This window comes from Carya illinoinensis, chromosome 16 (genome assembly GCF_018687715.1).
Source record: "Carya illinoinensis cultivar Pawnee chromosome 16, C.illinoinensisPawnee_v1, whole genome shotgun sequence".
Lineage (NCBI taxonomy): Eukaryota > Viridiplantae > Streptophyta > Magnoliopsida > Fagales > Juglandaceae > Carya > Carya illinoinensis.
In genome coordinates, this window is record NC_056767.1 from 1,863,154 (window position 1) to 1,883,270 (window position 20,117).

The 20,117-nt window shown below is 35.5% G+C and overlaps 1 protein-coding gene across 3 annotated transcripts; it reads right to left on the minus strand.

Moving 5' to 3' along the window:
* Positions 1-1,680: 1,680 nt before the first annotated feature.
* Positions 1,681-13,477, minus strand: LOC122299197 (TMV resistance protein N-like). 3 transcript variants are annotated; one of them, XM_043109257.1, is made up of 7 exons: positions 13,366-13,477; positions 6,572-7,174; positions 4,852-5,950; positions 4,494-4,769; positions 3,504-4,394; positions 2,645-3,361; positions 1,681-2,564 (listed from the first exon to the last, which is right to left on the minus strand). In XM_043109257.1, exons 1-7 carry the CDS (start codon positions 13,371-13,373, stop codon positions 1,860-1,862), a joined length of 4,299 nt encoding a protein of 1,432 aa, XP_042965191.1. In that variant the 5' UTR covers positions 13,374-13,477; the 3' UTR covers positions 1,681-1,859. The 3 variants fall into 3 exon arrangements, with proteins under 3 accessions (XP_042965191.1, XP_042965190.1, XP_042965192.1); XM_043109256.1 differs by lacking the exon at positions 13,366-13,477 and adding an exon at positions 8,032-8,826; XM_043109258.1 differs by lacking the exon at positions 13,366-13,477 and having other exon boundaries at positions 6,572-6,719; positions 6,818-7,057.
* Between the last annotated feature and the right edge of the window lie 6,640 nt (positions 13,478-20,117).

Here is a 20,117-nt window from a genome sequence, read left to right on the forward strand (position 1 = left end):
TTTGGACCCTTGAGGAGTTCTTCAAGCTGCCGCTGCTATCGTTTTCTTTTTCGAAAAAAAATATATATATTTGTGTGGCGCGCGTTCCTTCTTGTCTCGTGACTCTCATAAAAGAAGACCCCAAGAGAAATTAATGTGAATTTTCTGTGCGCATTAGACTTTAATGTCCCAGAATGCCCTTCCGTCAAAACTCCCAAAAGGCCTCCAAGCTTCTCACGTCCATGTGTGTCAAAACTCTAAAAAGCATTTTTTAGTCTTTAGAGCATCTACATTAGTTTACGAGTATGCATATGCAAAATCTCATCTTTTATAAATCTAATTTGTTATACAAGCAAAACTTTCATATTAACTTATGTAAATTTGAGACAAAATAATAATAAAATATTATCTTTTTATTATTTATTTATTTATTTATTTTTAATAGAGTTTAAAATTTCCATGTATTGGGTTAATATATGTAATTAGCACCCAAAAAAAGTCCATTAGCATCTAATACATGTACTCAGAACCTGTGAGAGAGAGGTGCACAGGTTTGATCTTTAAATATGTAAAATATTTGAGTAAAATATTTTTTGAGGAGTGAATGGGTAAAATATGTAAAAATATGTAAAAATATGTAAAGGTAAAATATGTAGAAAGAGATTAGGAGGATAAAATATGTTTTGGAGAGTGAATAGTATGTAAAGGTGCTGTTCATAACTATGCAAATATTTAAATATGCATGAATTTAGGCTCATATTATTTAAATATGACTTTCCATATACATATGTATAGACCAATATTGATGCTATTGCATGTCTTTTCCTTAAGGAGCCATGTGTGTGAGTTGATAGAAATCAAATTCTGTCCAAAAATCAAAAGTAACAGTCCTGCATGCAAATGTGATTTTTATTTATTTATTTATGTGTTTTTCATTTCTTGGCCTATAAAAATAATAGAAATTAGAAATAAAATAAAATAAAAAGGAATAATTGAATATCAAAAATATCTTGTGCATGTGAATGAACATTATCCAATTAAATCACAAATTATAAAATTAAGCATAAATCATGTTATTAACCAATTTAAATCGTAACTCAGATTTATTCATCTTAAATATTTTTTTATCTAAAACCAATAATAATGTAATGAAGTAAATAAAATATATTGGTTCTAAATGTATAAAGAATGCAATATTTCAGCTCAATTAAAATGAATAATTTCTCAAGAAAACATAATTAATGCTTTTTAATCAGTTAGTTTTTCTTTTTGGATAAAAAGGGAACATTTCATTAATAAAGAAAGTGTACAGATATTAAAATGGGGAAAACAATATGAGATATCCTCAACATTCCAAACAAACCGGACAAATTTGTGAGCAACCCGACTAACTTCTCGATACACATGTTGTATATTGCACTCTGCATATAATCCTTGTAATTTTTTGGTTTAGTGCACTAATGGATCTAACAGAGCAACAGATTCAAGTTCATTATTGAGCACTTTTACAGCCATCAAACAATCTACTCAATCAAAAGTCCTTTAATCAATTAGTTAAAAGGGCATATTGATGTTAAATTTAGGCACTGCTCTTCACTATATTGTTGTGGGTCCATCTTTGCATCTTCTTGGTTGGAGATAGAAAGGGTTAAGGGCTATTTATTTCGGAGAAAATAAAGTATTATTTGTAAGAATGTGATCTTCATAATGAAAATGCCTCGTGGAATTGCAAAGAATGTTCAATAATGAGTCAATACCTTCAATGAAGAATTCCAAAATCAAGAAAATGAAAATGAAAATAACTTTGAAGCTACACAAGAAATCTCTCCTACTACTAGTTCAAAGTCAACCTTTTTTTACATAACCAAGTTATATCAAATCTAAAACTGCAAATCTCGTTTCAAGTCGGCGGTGAGTAGACCGTGCTTGTCAAATCTTACCACCTTTGCCATTTCCCTCTGCCCAAACGCCTCTTCCATTTTTCGCTTGCGCGCTGACCCAATCCCCGACGCCTCCCTCAACTTAGTATCGTCATATACGGACCCCCCTGCTGAAGTCGACACTAGAACACAACTTCCCAAATCAAGAAACTTGAGCTTTGGAAGCTGAGAAATGCTGACTGGCAAGCGTGTGAAATTGTTTCCACTCAAATTCAGAAACTCCAAGGAGGATAAGCCACTAAGATCATCAGGGAGTGCTCCATCCAATAGATTGCAGAAACTTAGACTTAGATTTACTAAAAAGGTCATCGCTGAAAACAAGCTAGGCAACAACATGGTGTGCGGTGCACTAATTGAAAATAAAACAGGGGAAGGAGGTCCAGAGAGAATGAGAGTTTTAAGAGCAGGTATGCCGAGAATGAGAGTTTTAAGAGCAGGTATGCCACAAATGACACTTGGAAAAACCAAAAGCTTTCTGCACTCTCCAAGACTTAGTGTTCGAGGAGAATTCACTAGCGTAGTGTTAACTAAAGTTTTCAAAAGCAACACAATTCCTCTCCAACTATCGTCTTTAGAGAGATCGTATGGTAACGGAATTGCAGTTTGAGGCATGTCATGATTTTCCTCACTTTGATGAATTTGTTCCTGTACAATATCATAGAACAGAAAAAATAAGCTTTTAGCATGTTTGTGAATACGCGAGAGAGAGAGAGAGAGAGAGAGACCTCCATCCACAGTGGCTGAAAGTGTGTATATAGTGAATAAACCTCACTCAGAATGTCTTCTTCACGTGCAGCCAAGCTAAGGCAGTTAATAACAGTGAATTCTCCTCCACCTGAAGGCAACACAACAACTTGATTGGAATAATTTTGCAGTGAAGTACATTCTCGAGCCATTACAAATTGTGTAGTTGAGGGAAGATTTGGCAATAACTGAAGCCTGCTACAATTATCTAAACAAAGAAATTTAAGCTTTGGAAGCTGAGAAATGCTATCTGGCAAGCGGGTGAAATTGTTTCTGCTCAAATTCAGAGACTCCAAGGAGGATAAGCTACTAAGATCTTCGGGTAGTGCTCCATCCAATAGATTGGAGTCACCTAGATCTAGAGCTACTAACGAGGTAAACACTGAAAAAAAGCTAGGCAACGACAATATGAGGGGTGCACCAATTGAAAATAAATCGGGGGAAGGAGGTTGGCCTTTACATCTAGAGAGAATGAGAATTTTAAGAGCAGGTATACAACAAATGACTCTCGGAAAAACCAAAAGCTTTTTGCACTTTCCAAGATTTTGTGTTTGAGGAGAATTCACTTGCGTAGTGCTGAGTAAAGTTTTCAAAAGCAACACAATTACTCTCCAACTATTGTCTTTAGAGAGATCGTATGGTAATGCAATTCCAGTTTGAGGCATGCCATGGTATTCGTCATTTTGATGGATTTCCTCCTGTACAATATCATAGAACGGAAAAATTAAAAGGAAATAAGTTTTTAGTATGTTTGTGAATATATAATAGAGAGAGAGAGAGAGAGAGAGAGAGAGAGAGAGAGAGAGAGAGAGAGAGAGAGAGAGAGAGAGAGAGAGAGACCTCCATCCACAGGGGTTTAAAGTGTGTATATAGGGAAGCAACCTCACTCAAAATGTCTTCTTCACCCGCCAAACTATGGCAGTTAATAACAGTGGATTCTCCTCCACCTGAAGTCGACCCAACAACTTGATTGAAATAATTTTGGAGTGAAGTACACTCTCGAGCCATTACAAATTGTGTAGTTGAGGGAAGATTTGGCAATAACTGAAGCCTGCTACAATTATCCAAACAAAGAAATTTAAGCTTTGGAAGCTGAGAAATGCTCTCTGGCAAGCGTGTGAAATTGTTTCTGCTCAAATTCAGAGACTCCAAGGAGGATAAGCTACTAAGATCGGTGGGGAGTGCTCCATCCAATAGATTGCAGTCACTTAGATCTAGAGCTACTAAAGAGGTCAACCGTGAAAAAAAGTTTGGCAACAAGGTTGGGGTTGATCCAGAGAGAATGAGTGTTTTAAGAGCAGGTAAATAACAAATGACTCTCGGAAAAACCGAAAGCTTTTTGCACCCTCCAAGATTTAGTAATGTTAGGCCGGTTAGACGTTGAATTGATAATGGGAGTTCCTCAATGGCAGTCCCATCCAAATAAAGCTCCGACAAAAGCTTCATATTCTGCGCAATCTCTGGAAACTTATTGAAACTTGAACAACCCGACAAGATCAAAAGATTCAATGATTCCAAGTTGATCTCATGCAGAAGGCTACTCAGACATTTACAATCTTTGAGATTTAATAGTATAAGACGCTCAAGAGCTCCAATCGATGGGTGAACTTTGGACAATTTTGTGCAACCTTCAAAAATTAACTTTTGAAGACTAGGGCATCCAGAGAAGTCAGGAGTCATCATCAATTTTTCAGAGCCACTGAAGTCCATGACTTTCAACTTCTTTAATTTCTGTGATGCAACAATATAGAAATAGAGAAAATTAAGTCTTCAAGAAATTAATCCAAATTAAATAAGAAAAAAACTATTAATCTAGGAAAAAGATCTCACAAGAAAAGCCATTGGTAATTCCTCAAAGCTGCTGCGATGCATAATGAGCTCAACAAGATTGCTTGGTTGAAAGCTCTCCGGCATGGACTCCAAAGGATATTCATGCCATTCCAATAGTAGCAACCAATTAGAGAGAGAATTGAGGCCCCGTGGAAGATTCACATCACATATTTTAACCAATCTAAGTTTTTTCATATTTAAAAAGGCTGCAGGATTCAACTCTTCTTGACGTGGAGACGAGTTACTTAACATTATACCTTGGACTTTATATGTTCCCTGGTAACCAAGAATAAACAAATAAATGAATGGAACTATGCAACAAATAGTCACAAGCATTGTGTGTGTGTGTATCACTTACAGAAGTTTCTCGTAGAACTTTAAGGATATCATCATGAAGCCATAATCTGCTGCGTTTTCCAAGTTTTTTAGGGTATTCACAGCGAACAATTTCCCGACCCATTTCTTGTAGTACACTATGCATCTGCAATTTTCTCCCCAAAATAGTGATAAGAGATTTGTCCATAAGAGTTTCTATATCAATGTTTGGGAAGCAACCAGAATCTTCCAATAAATCTACCACTCGATCTTTGTCTTCCCCATTGAAGAAACAAGCAATATCTAAGAACATTTTTTTCTCTGTATCCCCCAATGCATCAAAACCTATTTTGAGTTTCTGTTGAATATCTTTATTACGAAGTACTTGTATTCTATTCAAAGAACTTTTCCATACCTCTCTTCCTTTTCCCAAAAGGGAGGAACCGAAAACTTTAAGAGCTAAAGGATGACCGCTGGCGCAACTCACATAGTCATTGCATAGATCCAAAAAGTTTTGATCTTCACATTGATCAGGGTTACGAAAGGCTTCTTGGCTAAAAAGCTGTAAAGCCTCATTTTCGTGTAGTCCTTTAATCTGGTGTATAATTTGCACTCCATGTGCTGTTAACAAACATTCATCTCTAGTGGTCACAATGATTCTACTCCCTGGTCCAAACCAATTGCAGTTCCCTGCTAATGTTTCTAATTGTTCTTTTTCATCCACATCATCTAGAACAATAAGAACTTTTGTGTAAAGTAATCTATTCCTTATCACATCAATTCCCTTATGCACATCCCATTTTTCTTGGTCAACCTTCAACTTCATATCAGAAAGGAGCTTTTCTTGTAAAGCAACTAGACCATTTCTTTTAGAAACCAAACTAACATTTTCAAGGAAGCTTCTAGCTCGGAATAGATGATTGAACTTTTGAAATATACCTCGTGCAAGAGTTGTCTTGCCCATTCCACTCATACCGCATATCCCTATAATGCGAACATCATAAAATCCAATACCTAAATGCAAATGCATTTCATTCACACGAGAGTCTATCCCGACAAGGTTGTCTTCATGATCATCAATAAGGTTGATCAATTCTCTAGATATCATTTTAATAATTTCTTTGAAAAACATCAGCTCATCCCTGTAAAACAGATAAAATAAAGCCTACAGATAAGTCAACTCAAAACCAACACTAAACACAAAAAGATATGTATGGGTTGAATCTTTGCGTGTTCACCTTAAACTAGTGAAATTTATAGTAGCATAGTTGAGCATGATTTGGTTGAAAATTTGGCATTTCTAATTGAAAATGAATCATCTGTCAAGAAAGGTAAAACATGGTTTTTAATCAATTAGCTGAAAGGGGCATATTGATGTTAAATTTAAGCAGTGTTGTTCACTATAATGTTATGGGTCCATCTTTGGTTCAGATGTGGTGTGAACTCCTGTTTTACACTACATGTTTGCATCTTCTTGGTTGTAGATAAAAAGGGTTATAGCTTATTTATTTCGAAGAAAATAAAGTGATTATTTGTAACAATGTGATCTTTTTAATGAAAATGCCTTGTGGGATTGCAAAGAAAGTTCAATATTGAGTCAATACCTTCGATGAAGAATTCTAAAATCGAGAGAATGAAAATGACACTGAAGCTACACAAGATATGTCTCCTACTACTAGTTCATAGTCAGCTCCAAAACTAGAAAAAATTAAAAAAGAAAGGAGATTCTTTCTAGAGAAAATTTGTGTATCTTAGATTCTTACCCGTTCTTTAAATGGAATCCAGAGAGATTAGCCACTATTTTCAAAGCATTTCTCCAAGTTTGCACCTTATCTTTGTTCTCAATTTTTTTCTCGTGCTCAGCAAAGGCATCTCTGAAGGAGCCTTCCTGTTTCCGCGCATCACTAGGATCTACATGATAGAAAACGGGCAAAACTTTCATTTCTGTATCTTTCATGCATTCAACAATCTTTGCAAGTTCTTCCAAGCACCGTGTGGACGAAGCATACTCTTTTGAAATAATGATGACCGCCATTCTTGACTTCTCAATTGCATCCAAGAGGTCCTTCTTGATGGGTCCTCCAATATCCAGTCTGTAATCATCCTTAAAGGTGGAGATAAATTTCTTACACAACTCGTTGCGTAGACGGCTGGTAAATATATCACGGGTTTCACCTCCGAAACTTAGGAAAACTTGGTATTCCCATCGGTGTTTGGAAGAAGAGGAAGGGGCTGGTGACGGGGTCTTTTCAGTATTGATGGTGGGAGCCATATCGGACAAAAGTTTGTCCTCATCATCATCAAAAATGTTGATCAATTCTCTAGATATCCCTTGGACAACGCTTTGGATAAACTCCGACTCATACCTATAAAATAGATCAAATAAAGCCTATTGATGAGCCAACTCAAGACCAACACAAATCACAGAGAGATATGTAAGGGTTGATTCTTTGCGTGTTCGCCGTAAACTAGTAAATTTAAAATAGTAGCATAGTTGAGCATGATTTGGTTGAAAATTTGGTAATTAACGAAACTGGAGTGTTTTAAATTATGAGTATTGGGAATCTCTTCCTTATTTAGTTGAAGAAGTCATAAATTAGTTTAGGGTTTAGGATTTGGAATAGTTGAGCATGATTTTCCACTTTGGACTGTGAAAGTTGTCAAATAAACTTTATGTGAAACTCTAATAATGTGGTGGTAGTACTAGATCCTTAATCCCAGAATGGATTTCTAAAATTTGACAATGTTTTGCATATAATTCTTCAATGTAAAAAATAATCACAAATCCCATGGATTCCTACAAAGCGAACATCGTTTGATTCCATATCCAATAACTTTATCATTTCGTCTGCATGGGAGTCTATTACAACAAGTTTATCGTAATCATGAGAATCTAGAATTCGACTCATGAGATATACGTCCACAGACCTTTTGTATAATTGTTGATTCATAACTGTAAATTGATAGGACAATTAATATTGACTAGACCACACGAGCAAAAAAAAAAAAAAGCTTTAGATGATAATTAGCATTATTTATTAGAGAAAGCAAAACACTTTACTTCATAATTCAATATCTTCCCTCTTGCAACACTAGAGCTCATGTCAGACCAGATCACAATGTAAACATTTTAAAAATTATAAATGTCATAATTTAAGTATATAGATAGATGTTAATTGCTTGCTATCTGTCAATGGAAGAAGAAAAGAGAAGTAAATGTTACATGTCCCCAACTATGTATCCGGCAATACTGCTCACTTCTTTGAAAGCATTTCTCCACGTGTCAATCTCTTTGATGTCTACCTTGGAATCCATTTCATGTGCGGCGAAAGCTTTTGCAAAAGTCCCTTTTTGATTTCTTACGTCTGAAGGTTCCACATGGTAAAAAATAGGAATAATTTTGATAAGATTCATCCTTTTCTTCCATTCAACAATCTCGGCAAGTTCCCTGAGGCACCATTTGGAAGAAGCATAATTTGCTGAAAGAATGACGATGGCGTAGTGTGATTTTTGAATTGCTTTTAGAAGCGCTTGAGAAATGTATTTTCCTCGCTTGAGTGTTTCTTCCTCTCTAAAGACGACAATGCCTTTCCGTTTTAAATCAGCATATAGATGATCCGCAAAACTCCTCCTAGTGTCTTTGCAGAAATGAAGGAAAACATCATATTCCCATAGAGGCATCGAGAAAGAAGATGGGTAAGAGGATATGATTTCTTCATCTTCTTCCAAACAAGATGGATTGTCTCTTTTTCTTTTCTTAGTACCTTCGGAAGTAGATAAAGAGGATATTTGGGAGGCCATGAATGCAAATGCGAGTGATTTAGAAGCTGAATTGTAAAAGGAAATATTGGTAATTCGTGGGCTTAGAAAATGAGAAGCTTAGAAAATGAGAAGAACAACGAAGATTTCCTGGGGTGATCTATATAGGTACATATAGAAGCTAGCCATGCAGTGCTAGTACTGGCCAACCTGAGATGGAAAGTTCAAGTAGATATGATGCAGCATCACTCTAGAACTTTCTTAACTAAAACACAAATAATCATGCACATTGTTAGACCCGTCGAGGGTATTCTTAATATCTTATTAGATTATCTAAATGTAAATATATAATTTAGATAATATGACATAATTTTATATTTAATTATTTTTGTAAGTTATTGGTAACAAGAAAGAAACAGAGAGCAGTAATGGAGGTGCTGGAAAACGATTCTGTATATTGCACTGTACCTCCAAAAGGAAAGAAGGCCGTAGCCTATATACACGTTGGGGCTGTAACAAACTAACAGAAAAAGAAAGCAATATTCCATATTTACAGCTGTATAAATGAAAGAGTGTAAAACGACAATGTGAGGTAAAAACAATAATATAGACGACTTGCAGCTCTTTACCCTTTATCATCTAACACCCTCCCGCAAGATGGAGAATAGAGATTAACTATTCCCATCTTGGATAGATGTGAGTTCATGAGGTAGGAGGGCAAAGCTTTGGTAAGCAAATCAGCCAATTGTGTCTGAGAGGTTACATGCGCAGTGGTGATGCTTCCATCTTGAATTTTGTCACGAATTAAGTGGCAATCAAGCTCGATATGTTTTGTTCTCTCGTGAAAAATCGGATTGGCAGCAATATGTAACGCAGCTTGGTTGTCACAAAAGAGGAATGCAGGCTGTGGATGATGGAGACCAAGATCTTGTAATAAATAGCGAAGCCAAGTCAACTCCGAACAAGTGGTGGCCATTGATCTGTACTCAGACTCAGCTGAAGACCGAGAGACTACATGCTGTTTCTTGGACTTCCAAGAGATTAGTGAATGGCCTAGTAATATGCAATAGCCTGTGGTGGATCTGCGGGAGTCAGGACAAGAGGCCCAATCACTATCACAGTATGCCCTTAGCTGAATTTGAGATAAGGAAGAGAGGAGAATTCCTTGTCCAGGGGAGTTTTTAATAAACCTCAAAAGTTTGTACACAGTAGCCAAATGAGTGGATTTAGGCTGGTCCATGAACTGACTTAACAATTGGACAGCAAAACTGATATCTGGCCGAGTTATTGTAAGGTATAATAACATGCCAATAAGTCTCCTATAAAGGCTAGGATCAAAAATGGGGGTTCCATCCTCTTTGCTAAGCTTGAAGTTTTGTTCCAAGGGAAGTTTTAAAGGTTTGCAACCCAACATACCAGAATCTGAGAGTATGTCTAAGGCATACTTCCTTTGACATAAGTGGATGCCCTTGGACGATCTTGCAATCTCTAAACCCAAAAAATACCTTAAGCAGCCCAAATCCCGTATCTTGAACTGATTATTGAGAAAAGTTCTAAGAGATGAGATTGAACTATTTGAGTTGCTAGCAACGAGGATATCATCAACATAAACTAAGATGGCAATATAGGAATCTCCTTCTTGTTTGGTAAACAAACTATAATCAGATTTTGATTGAATAAACCCAAAACCAAGAAGAGAGGATGTCAACTTAGAATTCCATTGGCGTGAAGCTTGCTTAAGGCCATAAAGGCTCTTAAGAAGCTTGCAAACTTGGTGAGGTTCACCCTTGGTGTATCCTGGTGGTTTTTTCATGTAAATTTCCTCAGTTAAATCACCATTCAAGAAAGCGTTGTTTACATCGAAATGATGTAAAAACCAGCCTTTGATAGCTGCCACACTAAGTAAAAATCTGACAGTGACCATTTTAGCTACAGGTGAGAAGGTATCAACATAATCTACCCCTTCAACTTGAGTGTACCCTTTAGCTACTAACCTAGCTTTCAATCTTTCCAAAGTGCCATCAGAATTAAATTTAACCTTGTAAACATACTTACAGTCGATTGCTCTTTTTCCTGCTGGTAGATCAGTAAGTAGCCAAGTGTGATTGTTTTCCAAAGCTGCAATTTCAGCTTCCATAGCTCTACACCAAGCAGGATCCTTAATGGCCTGTTTGTAAGAGTGAGGCTCGGTATGCAGGGAAATGGAGGTGGTAAAGGCTTGAAAAATAGGTGTAAATCGATGAGAAGATAAACAATGAGATAAAGGAAAAGGCTTACCATTTTGAACAGGAGCCTTCTTGGAATTTGATTGCTCATAAGGGTGCTGCATGACATGGTGACAGTGGTAATCCCTAAGATATTGGGGGGCTGTTCTAATGCGAGAGGATCTTCTAAGGGTAGGTTGTGGGGCAGTGGTAGGATTTATGGAAGAAATAGAGGTGGGTGGTGAGCTGGATTGTGTAGGAGAAGGTGCAGGGGCAGAGTTGTGTGGCGGGTTGGGTTGTGTAAGTGTATGGGTAGGTGCAAGTGTGTGTGTAGGTGACTGGGACTCGGTAGTAGGAAGGGGATGAGAAGAGTTGGAAGTGTTGTGATGGTGTTGAGGCAAAAGAGAAGAGGGTGATAGTGTATGGGAGGGAGGGTCAAGTGGTGATGTTGAAGGTGGATTAAGGGGAAAAATAGGTGATGAGAATGCTGGAGAGGGAGAGAAGTTAGAGTTAATGGTATGAAATGGAAACACAAATTCATGAAAAGTAGTATTTCTGGAAATGAAAATGGTGTTGTTTTGAATATCCAAAAGTTTATAGCCTTTTACTCCAAAGGGATAGCCAATAAAAACACAAGCACGGCCTCGAGGCTGAAATTTGGTTCTGCCTTGTGAAAGAGTGGCAGCAAAACATAAAGACCCGAAAATTCTCATATGAGCATAGGTTGGTTTTTTGTTAAAAAGGAGCTCATATGGTGTCATGTTGTTTAAAAGGGGTGAAGGAAGTCTGTTGATGATGTAGGTTGCTGTAAGGACAGCATGATTCCAATATTTATGGGGCAAACTAGATTGAATCATGAGGGCTCTAGTGACATTTAACAAGTGTTGGTGTTTCCTCTCAACAATGCCATTTTGTTGAGGGGTTTCCACACAACTTCTTTGATGAATGATGCCCTTATTATGAAAAAAATCTTTCATTTGAAATTCAACACCATTGTCACTTCTTAAAATTTTAAGTTTCATGTTAAATTGTGTTTCAATTAAATGATAGAAGGATTCAATGCATCTGCGTGTTTCAGCCTTGGTTTTGAGTAAATAAACCCATGTAGAACGAGAAAAATCATCTACAATAGTTAAGAAATATTTGGAACCATCATGTGCAATAGTTGGGGAAGGTCCCCAAATATCACAATGGATGGTTTCAAATATCCTAGAGGAAGAATGTTCACTCTTAGGAAAAGGTAATTTATTGAATTTGGCCAAAGGACACAAGGTGCAAGGCATTTCATTAATAAGAGAGCTATGAGAGGTTACATGGAAATCATTGAGTAATTGAAATCTATTTTTGGATAAGTGACCTAGGCGACAATGCCATAGGTTGTATGGTGTAGTATTCTGTGCAGTAGAAACAAAGTGTGTGAGATTCGTGGGTGGTTTGTGTTTAGAAATGGAGAAATAGTTGGTAAGGGCAGCGGGGGGTACGTCTGAACTGTGGAAATGGTAGAGTCCATGCAGCAGGTCACCCCTCCCAATCGTTGTCCAAGAATGTAGGTCCTGAATAAAACAGTGAGAAGAAAAAAATAGAAAACAACAGTTGTTAGATCTGGTCAATTTTGGCACAGAAATTAAATTGAAGTTGAAAGAAGGGACACAAGGGACTTCTCTGAGAATAACAGTGTTGGTTAAATGAACGGTACCAACATGGGTCACGGATGCTGAGCTTCCATTGGGAAGTTTAACAGAGTATGCAACTGTGGAACTAATGGATGAGAGGAGGGAGGTGCTACAGACCATATGGTCTGTAGCACCAGTGTCAATTATCCAAGTGTTGTTGGGTGAAGTTAAAGGAACGTGTGTGTGTGTTGAAAAACAATTAAGTATACCAGCCATGTTGGAGGGGGAGGCTTGATTATTTGAAGAACTGGAGTGCAGAACATTAGCCGAGATATGATCCTGCGATTGGAGTAGAGCTAGCAGCTGCTGATATTGGAACTTTGTCAAGCCCACCTTGTCCTCACCAACACCATCAGATTCAGCAGCAATAGAAATATTAGCATGAGAACTAGGTGGCTGTTTGGTATGGAATTTGTGACCCGGGGGGTACCCATTAAGTTTGTAACACCTTTCAACAGTGTGACCAGTCATATTACAATGAGTACAAAGGGGAGGGTCGGCATTACCAAGTTTGAAACAGTTATCAACAGTGTGACCTGAGATTTTGCAGTGAGTGCAAAATGGGCGATCCTTTCTGAGGTTGGGTTGATTTTTGGGAGATGGTTTGGAGGGATTATAAGGTTTCTTGACAGCAAGAGCTAGTGTTTCAGAGGGTTGTGGGGGAGAGGTGATTTGGTGGTGGCGCTCTTGTTGCTGTACAAGAGAAAAAATTTTAGAAACAGGGGGAAGGGGGTCTAGAAGCATGATCTGGTCACGAATGGGTGAGTAAGAGTCATTCAACCCCATTAAAAATTGAAGAACACAATCTCGTTGGGATCTATCCAAAAAAGCCTTCATGGCACCACAAGTACAAGTTGGAAGAGGTTCGTAAATTGCCATTTCATCCCAAAGAGTCTTTAAATTTCCATAATAGATGCTTACCGAGTCATGGTCTTGGGAAAAGGAAGCCAAAGCTTTCTTCAATTGGAAGATTCGGGGCCCATTCTGGTGAGACAGCCGCTCATGGAGATCAAGCCAAATTTCGTATGCATCATCCACAAAGGCAACGCTGGATTTGAGAGAGGGAGTGATGGAATTTTGGATCCATGACACTACCATATCATTGCAACGGTTCCAAAAGATCAAGTAAAAGGGTATCGGTAGGGGTGGGTTTTGTGAGGGTGCCGTCGATGAAACCGAGCTTATTTTTAGCTCGTAAAGCACGCTTCATCGCACGGGACCAAGTTGTGTAGTTTTCAGTGGTGAGTAGATCGGCGACGAGAGTGATTGAAGGACTGTCACCGTGGTCTAAACGGTAAGGGTTTGTGGGATCAGCAAGATTGAGATAGCGGGATAGAGGGTTATGAAGGTCTGAATGAGTGGGTGAATTGGGTGGGGTATGTGAGTCTAGGTTCTCCATCTGTGCTCTCACTGGCTCTTGGATACCATGTAAGTTATTGGTAACAAGAAAGAAACAGAGAGCAGTAATGGAGGTGCTGGAAAACGATTCTGTATATTACACTGTACCTCCAAAAGGAAAGAAGGCCGTAGCCTATATACACGTTGGGGCTGTAACAAACTAACAGAAAAAGAAAGCAATATTCCATATTTACAGCTGTATAAATGAAAGAGTGTAAAACGACAATGTGAGGTAAAAACAATAATATAGACGACTTGCAGCTCTTTACCCTTTATCATCTAACAATTTTAATTAAAACTTATTTTTATATTAAATTATCTATTTATTAGTTAAAATAATAATAAAATATTATAAATTTAATAATTTTTTGAAAAATTTTTTTCTATTAATTTTTCTCTAAATTAAGAACTAATATGAAAATACATTATTATTATTTATTAAATAATATGGAGAAATAATATATGAGAAAAAATAAGAATGAGGAGGAAGAATAGAAGAAAGAGAGAGTGTAAAAAGATATTATTTTTTATTTATTTAAATGTGAAATAATAACAATTAAATTTAGTTATAAACTTTAATTTTATTATAGCTAAAAATTAAAGATTTTGAAGTTACATAATTTAATATAGAATATTTTTAAATCCTATTAACTAAATTTTTTATTAAATTTACATTTACATGAGAATGCTAGGACACTCAAATGACTTTAAAGTTAAAGACGTCGTTGTTTTTGTTTAAATTAATATTATTTTATTATTATATAATAAATAAATAATTTAATGTAAAAATTTGGTAGGAATATTTAAGTTAAATATATTTTAAATTACATTATTATTATATAATAATAAAAATAAACAATTGTTAAAATCTGACGTGGATAGCTACAATGGTAAAAGTGAGATTCGACTTTCTACAACGTGAGTGCTCTTAGCTAGAGCTAGCTAGCTATAGGGACTCGTGATTCTGACGCATTCTGTACCTATACTTGCATGAGGCTTTTTGTCTATTGGAGCCAATACGGTGGATGACAACTGATACAGCTGGTACCAATTATATATTACCATCTCTTTAGATTTTCCGTAGATTTCCTACCCACTTGCCCGACTTTTGTCTCTTGCAACCAATACATTAGATGAGTGCACCGCTCCTTTTACCGCACAGCCTCTTTTTTTTTTTTTTTTTTTCTTTTCAAATTTTTTTAATATATTTAAAAATTTTTAAAAAATATAAAAAAATATCAATACATTTAAAATCATTTTCTTAATCATTAAATAAAAAAAAATTAAAAAAAAAAATTTATGACCAACAATTACTTTAAAAAGACACGAAAAGAGGGCATCATAACATTTTCCTAAATAGAAATACAACCCATACAGCTGGTTACAATTATATATTATTATCTCTTTTCATATAGCTTTTCTACCATCTCCTTAAAATATAACCCATAGTCTCATACAGCTGGTTACAATTATATATTATTATCTCTTTTCATATAGCTTTTTTATCCATCTCCTTAAAATATTGACATTTATTGGACTTTTTTAGAATTTAATTAGTATATAATTTTTCTCTCTTTTAATGAATCATTCAAAGTTTTAAATTTATATTAAAATAATCATCACCTTTTCTATAATAATAAAATATTATTATTTAAAAATATAAATAAAAAATAAAATTTAGTGAATAGCATAACGAGAAAGAATATTTCTTTTCAGAAATGTTAAAACTCTCTAATTGGAGAGCTAAAAAATCTACCGAATCTTTTTTTTTTTTAGTGATTAAATAAATTCTTTTAAAAGATGTTGTGAATTTATTTTTAAAAAAATATTTAAAAATATAAAAAAAAATCACAAAAAAAAAAAAAAAAAACTGCATTCGGTAGAAATTCAGACTAAACCCTTAGATGGACGGGCACCGCTTTTTTCTTTTCCATATTACCGAGGCAACATGAAAATGAAAATGGTACTGTTTTGTCGGCCAAAGTTAATGGGCGTGAGATCATGCACTTCGCATGATAGGAGTGGATCCCACACGGTAAGAAGAAGCGGTGGGAATCCATCGTTAGGGACGGCGTACAATGAAAACTGGGCATATCTAATTGAAAGATGAATAATTTCTCAAGAAAACAAACATGCTTTTTAATCGATTAGTTTTTTTTTTTTTTTTTTTTTTTGGGAACATTTCATTAATAAAGAAAGTTTAAAGATATCTTTCAAATCAAATGGTTTGACAAATAAAATCTGAAAAACAATTCTATCATATTGACATATCCTTCTTATAAAACTCATGATATTGGGAAGCAAAATAATCTTCATGACCTATATAGTTGCAATCAGACATCTCAACTCCTCCGTGCAGAAGGAGAAAAAGAGGATATGCAAGAGGAAGAGAGCCCAAAAGTGTGAAAAAGAAACCAATGAAAAAGAGAGAGGAAAAGACAAAGAGAAAAAGAAAGAATGTGCAGCATTATTCAATATTAAAAACCTTAAACATATATTAATAAATGATACCTATATATATAGGAGTACAAATACAATCTTGGTCGTCATAATTGACGGCTAAGGACAGTCAATTATGACGGTTAAAGGTAGTCATACAAGTCGGTTTATAATACTTCCCATTTGAATGACCATATATAAAGAATATGCCTCATTAAAACCTTACCAAGAAAAAATTCAGTAGAAAAAACACGAATGACGAAGGAAAAAGAGTACAATATTCATGTGTACCGCCAAATATTTTAGGATTGCCTCATTAAAACCTTGCAAAGGAAAATTCAATGGGAAAAAAACCTTAGTGAAGGAAAAAGAGTACAATCAACACTAGTCTTCAAAACATTTACTCCCTCAGAAAAGTGCATTATGATAGGTTTTGAAATATTTGCATTCTAATATTCTGCACAATCTTCTTAAATGTTACAATTGGTAATGTTTTAATGAATAAATCTGCTAAATTATCACTTGATTGTATCTACTTAATATCAATTTCACATTTCTTCTCATAAATTGCAATGATATCTCTGTGTGGATCAGAAAGATAACCTGCATCCGCATATCCAACTAATTGTGGACTTGATCCATATTGATAAAATAATCACATATCAATCGTACCTCGGAGGTAACGAATGACATGTTTAATACCATTCCAATGTCTTCGAGTTGGTGCGGAACTATATATTGCAAGTAAATTAACTGAAAATGCAATATCAGATCAAGTACAATTTCTAAGATATATCAGGACTCCAATTGCACTGAGATAAGTTACTTCAGGACCAAGAATTTCTTCATTGTCTTCACAAGGACGAAATGGGTCTTTATGCACATCAAGTGATCGAACAACTATTGGAGTACTCAGTGGATGAGGTTTGCCCATATAAAAGTTATTCAAGACTTTATAGTGAAAGCTCTTTGGTTGATGCATCTCAATATTGTGTACCAACTCTTTAAATGATGTAGTTGGTAATGTTTTGGTAAACAAATTTGTCATATTGATTCAAAATCATTTTAACATTAAATTCACCACTCTTCCGGAGTTGTGCTCTTTTGGAGTTCTTGTGAATAACATAATTAATGGAGAAGTCATCAAAGTTAAGCCGCCAACCTCAATATTCAACAAAAACGGTGGCCACCTTTTTAGACTAGACACGCACCGCAGGATTTTACGGCTCTTTTGTAGCTGTCAGGCGCCGCAGGACTATAATGCTACATCTCTTGTCTCTTGTAGAGAGATACTTCATGAAAGACGTTGTGAAGCAATAGAGATACTTTGTCCTTCATTTTACTCACATGAGGATGTTGCTCTTATGATAGGAGCATAGATTCATTTTTCTGGAAGGAGATATTCTGATGTCGTTTCAGAATCAAGATTTCTTAGTGCTCAATATTCTACCTCTGTTATGACCATGTCTCGAAGGTTATTAGCTAAAGAGAATGAGGTTAACCAACTCAATAATCAAATATCTTACTTGCATTAGGAGCTCTCTGTGAAGAGTCGTAAGAACAAGAAACTGAAGGAAGATAATTGTTGAACCCAAGGTTTCAAGCTTTGTATAATTATATATCTACACATGAATTTTGATGATAACAAATGAATTCAAAGAATAAAGGAGTCTCAAGCTCAAGTTGTCTACACAATGGAATCAAACATATCAAGAAAACAAGTATGAGCAAGAAGGGAACAAGTTCACATTAAAGTCATAGAATAATGTTGTAAATCTCTTAAAAACTTGAAATTAGGATTAAGGTTAAAAATTAATATTTTATCATAAAGCATTAAAATACATTTTCCACATGTGCATGAATATTTTGAAAATTAAATTTGAAAATTTTGAAAGATGATTGATTGTCATCTTTCACATGTGCATACCTTGATTAAAGGGTTGAACTTTGAAAATATTAAAGATGATTGATTGTCATCTTTCACATGTACATGTTTTATTTGAATATTTTCAAAAGTGATTGATGTTTTTTTTTTACTTATGCAAAAGGTAGATGATTTTGTTTGAAAAATTTGAAAAGTAAAGTGTACTCCTTTTGTCATATGCAAAAAGTAAAAGTTTAGATTTGAATTTTTTGAAAAGTAAAGTATGCTCCTTTTGTCATACGCCAAAAGTAAAAGATTAGGTTTGAAGTTTTTGAAAAATGAATGATGTTGTTTTTTACAATTGAAAAAGAAGAACCTTTTATTTGAATTTTTTGAAAAAGTGAATGATGTTGTCTTTGACATGTGAATCTTTTTAAATTTGAACATGAAGTCTCATATGCCTATACATAGATCATTTGAGAGCTTCACATTCACAACATTCAGAGCATACAACATTCATTCAAAGCTTTCATTCTCTCTTCTCTAAGCATTGAGCCTTAATCCTTATTCATTTTGAGAGAGATATAGTTTGCGTTGTATTGTTCTTATTTCACTCATTGATGAGTGTTTTCTGATAACCTACCCACTATCAGTTCTTGTATCAGTAAAAGGGTGTGTATAACCCTTGTGCATGTAGAAAGTGTTCTACACAGGGAATGGTTGAATTACCACGTGTAAGGTGATTGCAAGTGTAGAGGGTGTTCTACACGGATCCTTTGTAGCGGTGTTGTTCAAAGGTGTAATAGGTTTCTATCTCCACTTGAAGGAAGTTGAATAGTGAATTTGAGAATCCTCAAGGGGTAGCTTGAGACGAGGACGTAGGCAATGGGGCCGAACCTCATTAACATACTGAGTTTGCTTCTTTCTTACTTTTACTTTTTATATTTATTACTATTTCGTATTTTGTTTATATTTTATATTGTATATTTGATTTATAATTGTTATTTTTTTAATACAATTCAATTCACCCCCCCTCTTGTGTTAGTCATTTGGGTAACAATTGGTATCAGAGCTAGTTGACCTGTACTGTTTATACAGGCAGATCACTCATGGGAACACTCGCTTGTGACTGTGTTATCGAAGCAAGACTCTCCGACCATAGGTGACGGTGCACCGGTAGGGACGGTGACCAGCTAGTCTGGTAGGTACAATTGTTAGGTGACATAGGTGCGGCCTATGATCAGTAACAATTGGTATCAGAGCTAGTTGACATGTACTGTTTATACAGGCAGATCACTCATGGGAACTCTCGCTTGTGACTATGTCACCGAAGCAAACTCTCCGACCATGGGTGACGGTGCACCGGTAGAGACGGTGGGCGGCTAGTCTGGTAGGTACAATTGTTAGGTGACATAGGTGCTGCCTATGATCAGTAACAATTGGTATAAGAGCTAAGAACTCTATTATAAGATTAACTATCTTTTGAGTTAAGATCTTATGGCTAACATTGTAACTTCATTTGGTGAAGGTCAATCTAGCAGTCAGCCTCCACTCTTTTGTGGAGACAATTACTCATTCTGGAAAGTTAGAATGAGAATATTCCTTTAGGCTCAAGGTCGAGAAATCTGGAAATGCATTGTAAATGGACCTTATATTCCAACAAAAGTGGTTGATGGAGTAAAGGTCAAACAGGAAGAAGAAGAGTTTGATCGTGAAAAAGATAGACTTTATACTTTGAATTTAACTGCCATGAATTTATTATTTAAAGCTCTCAATGGAAATGAGTTTAATAGAATAATGACTTGCGCTATGGCAAAAGAAATTTGGGATAACTTGGAAGTTACTTATGAAGGAACTTCGCAAGTCAAGGAATCAAAAATTTATATTCTTACTCATGAATATGAAATATTTAAGATGAATGATGATGAATCTATTTCTAGTATGCACACTCGTTTTACTAATATCATTAACA

What these genes read in the sequence shown, in the direction of transcription:
- LOC122299197 (XM_043109256.1), bottom strand. Translation starts at nt 8,609, where the DNA reads ATGGCCTCCCAAATATCCTCTTTATCTACTTCCGAAGGTACTAAGAAA. An exon ending in GGATACATAGTTGGGGACAT is followed by an intron (nt 7,175 to 8,031) that starts GTAACATTTACT and finishes TCTATTTTATAG; the next exon opens with GTATGAGTCGGAGTTTATCC. An exon ending in AAGTTCTACGAGAAACTTCT is followed by an intron (nt 4,770 to 4,851) that starts GTAAGTGATACA and finishes CTTGGTTACCAG; the next exon opens with GGAACATATAAAGTCCAAGG.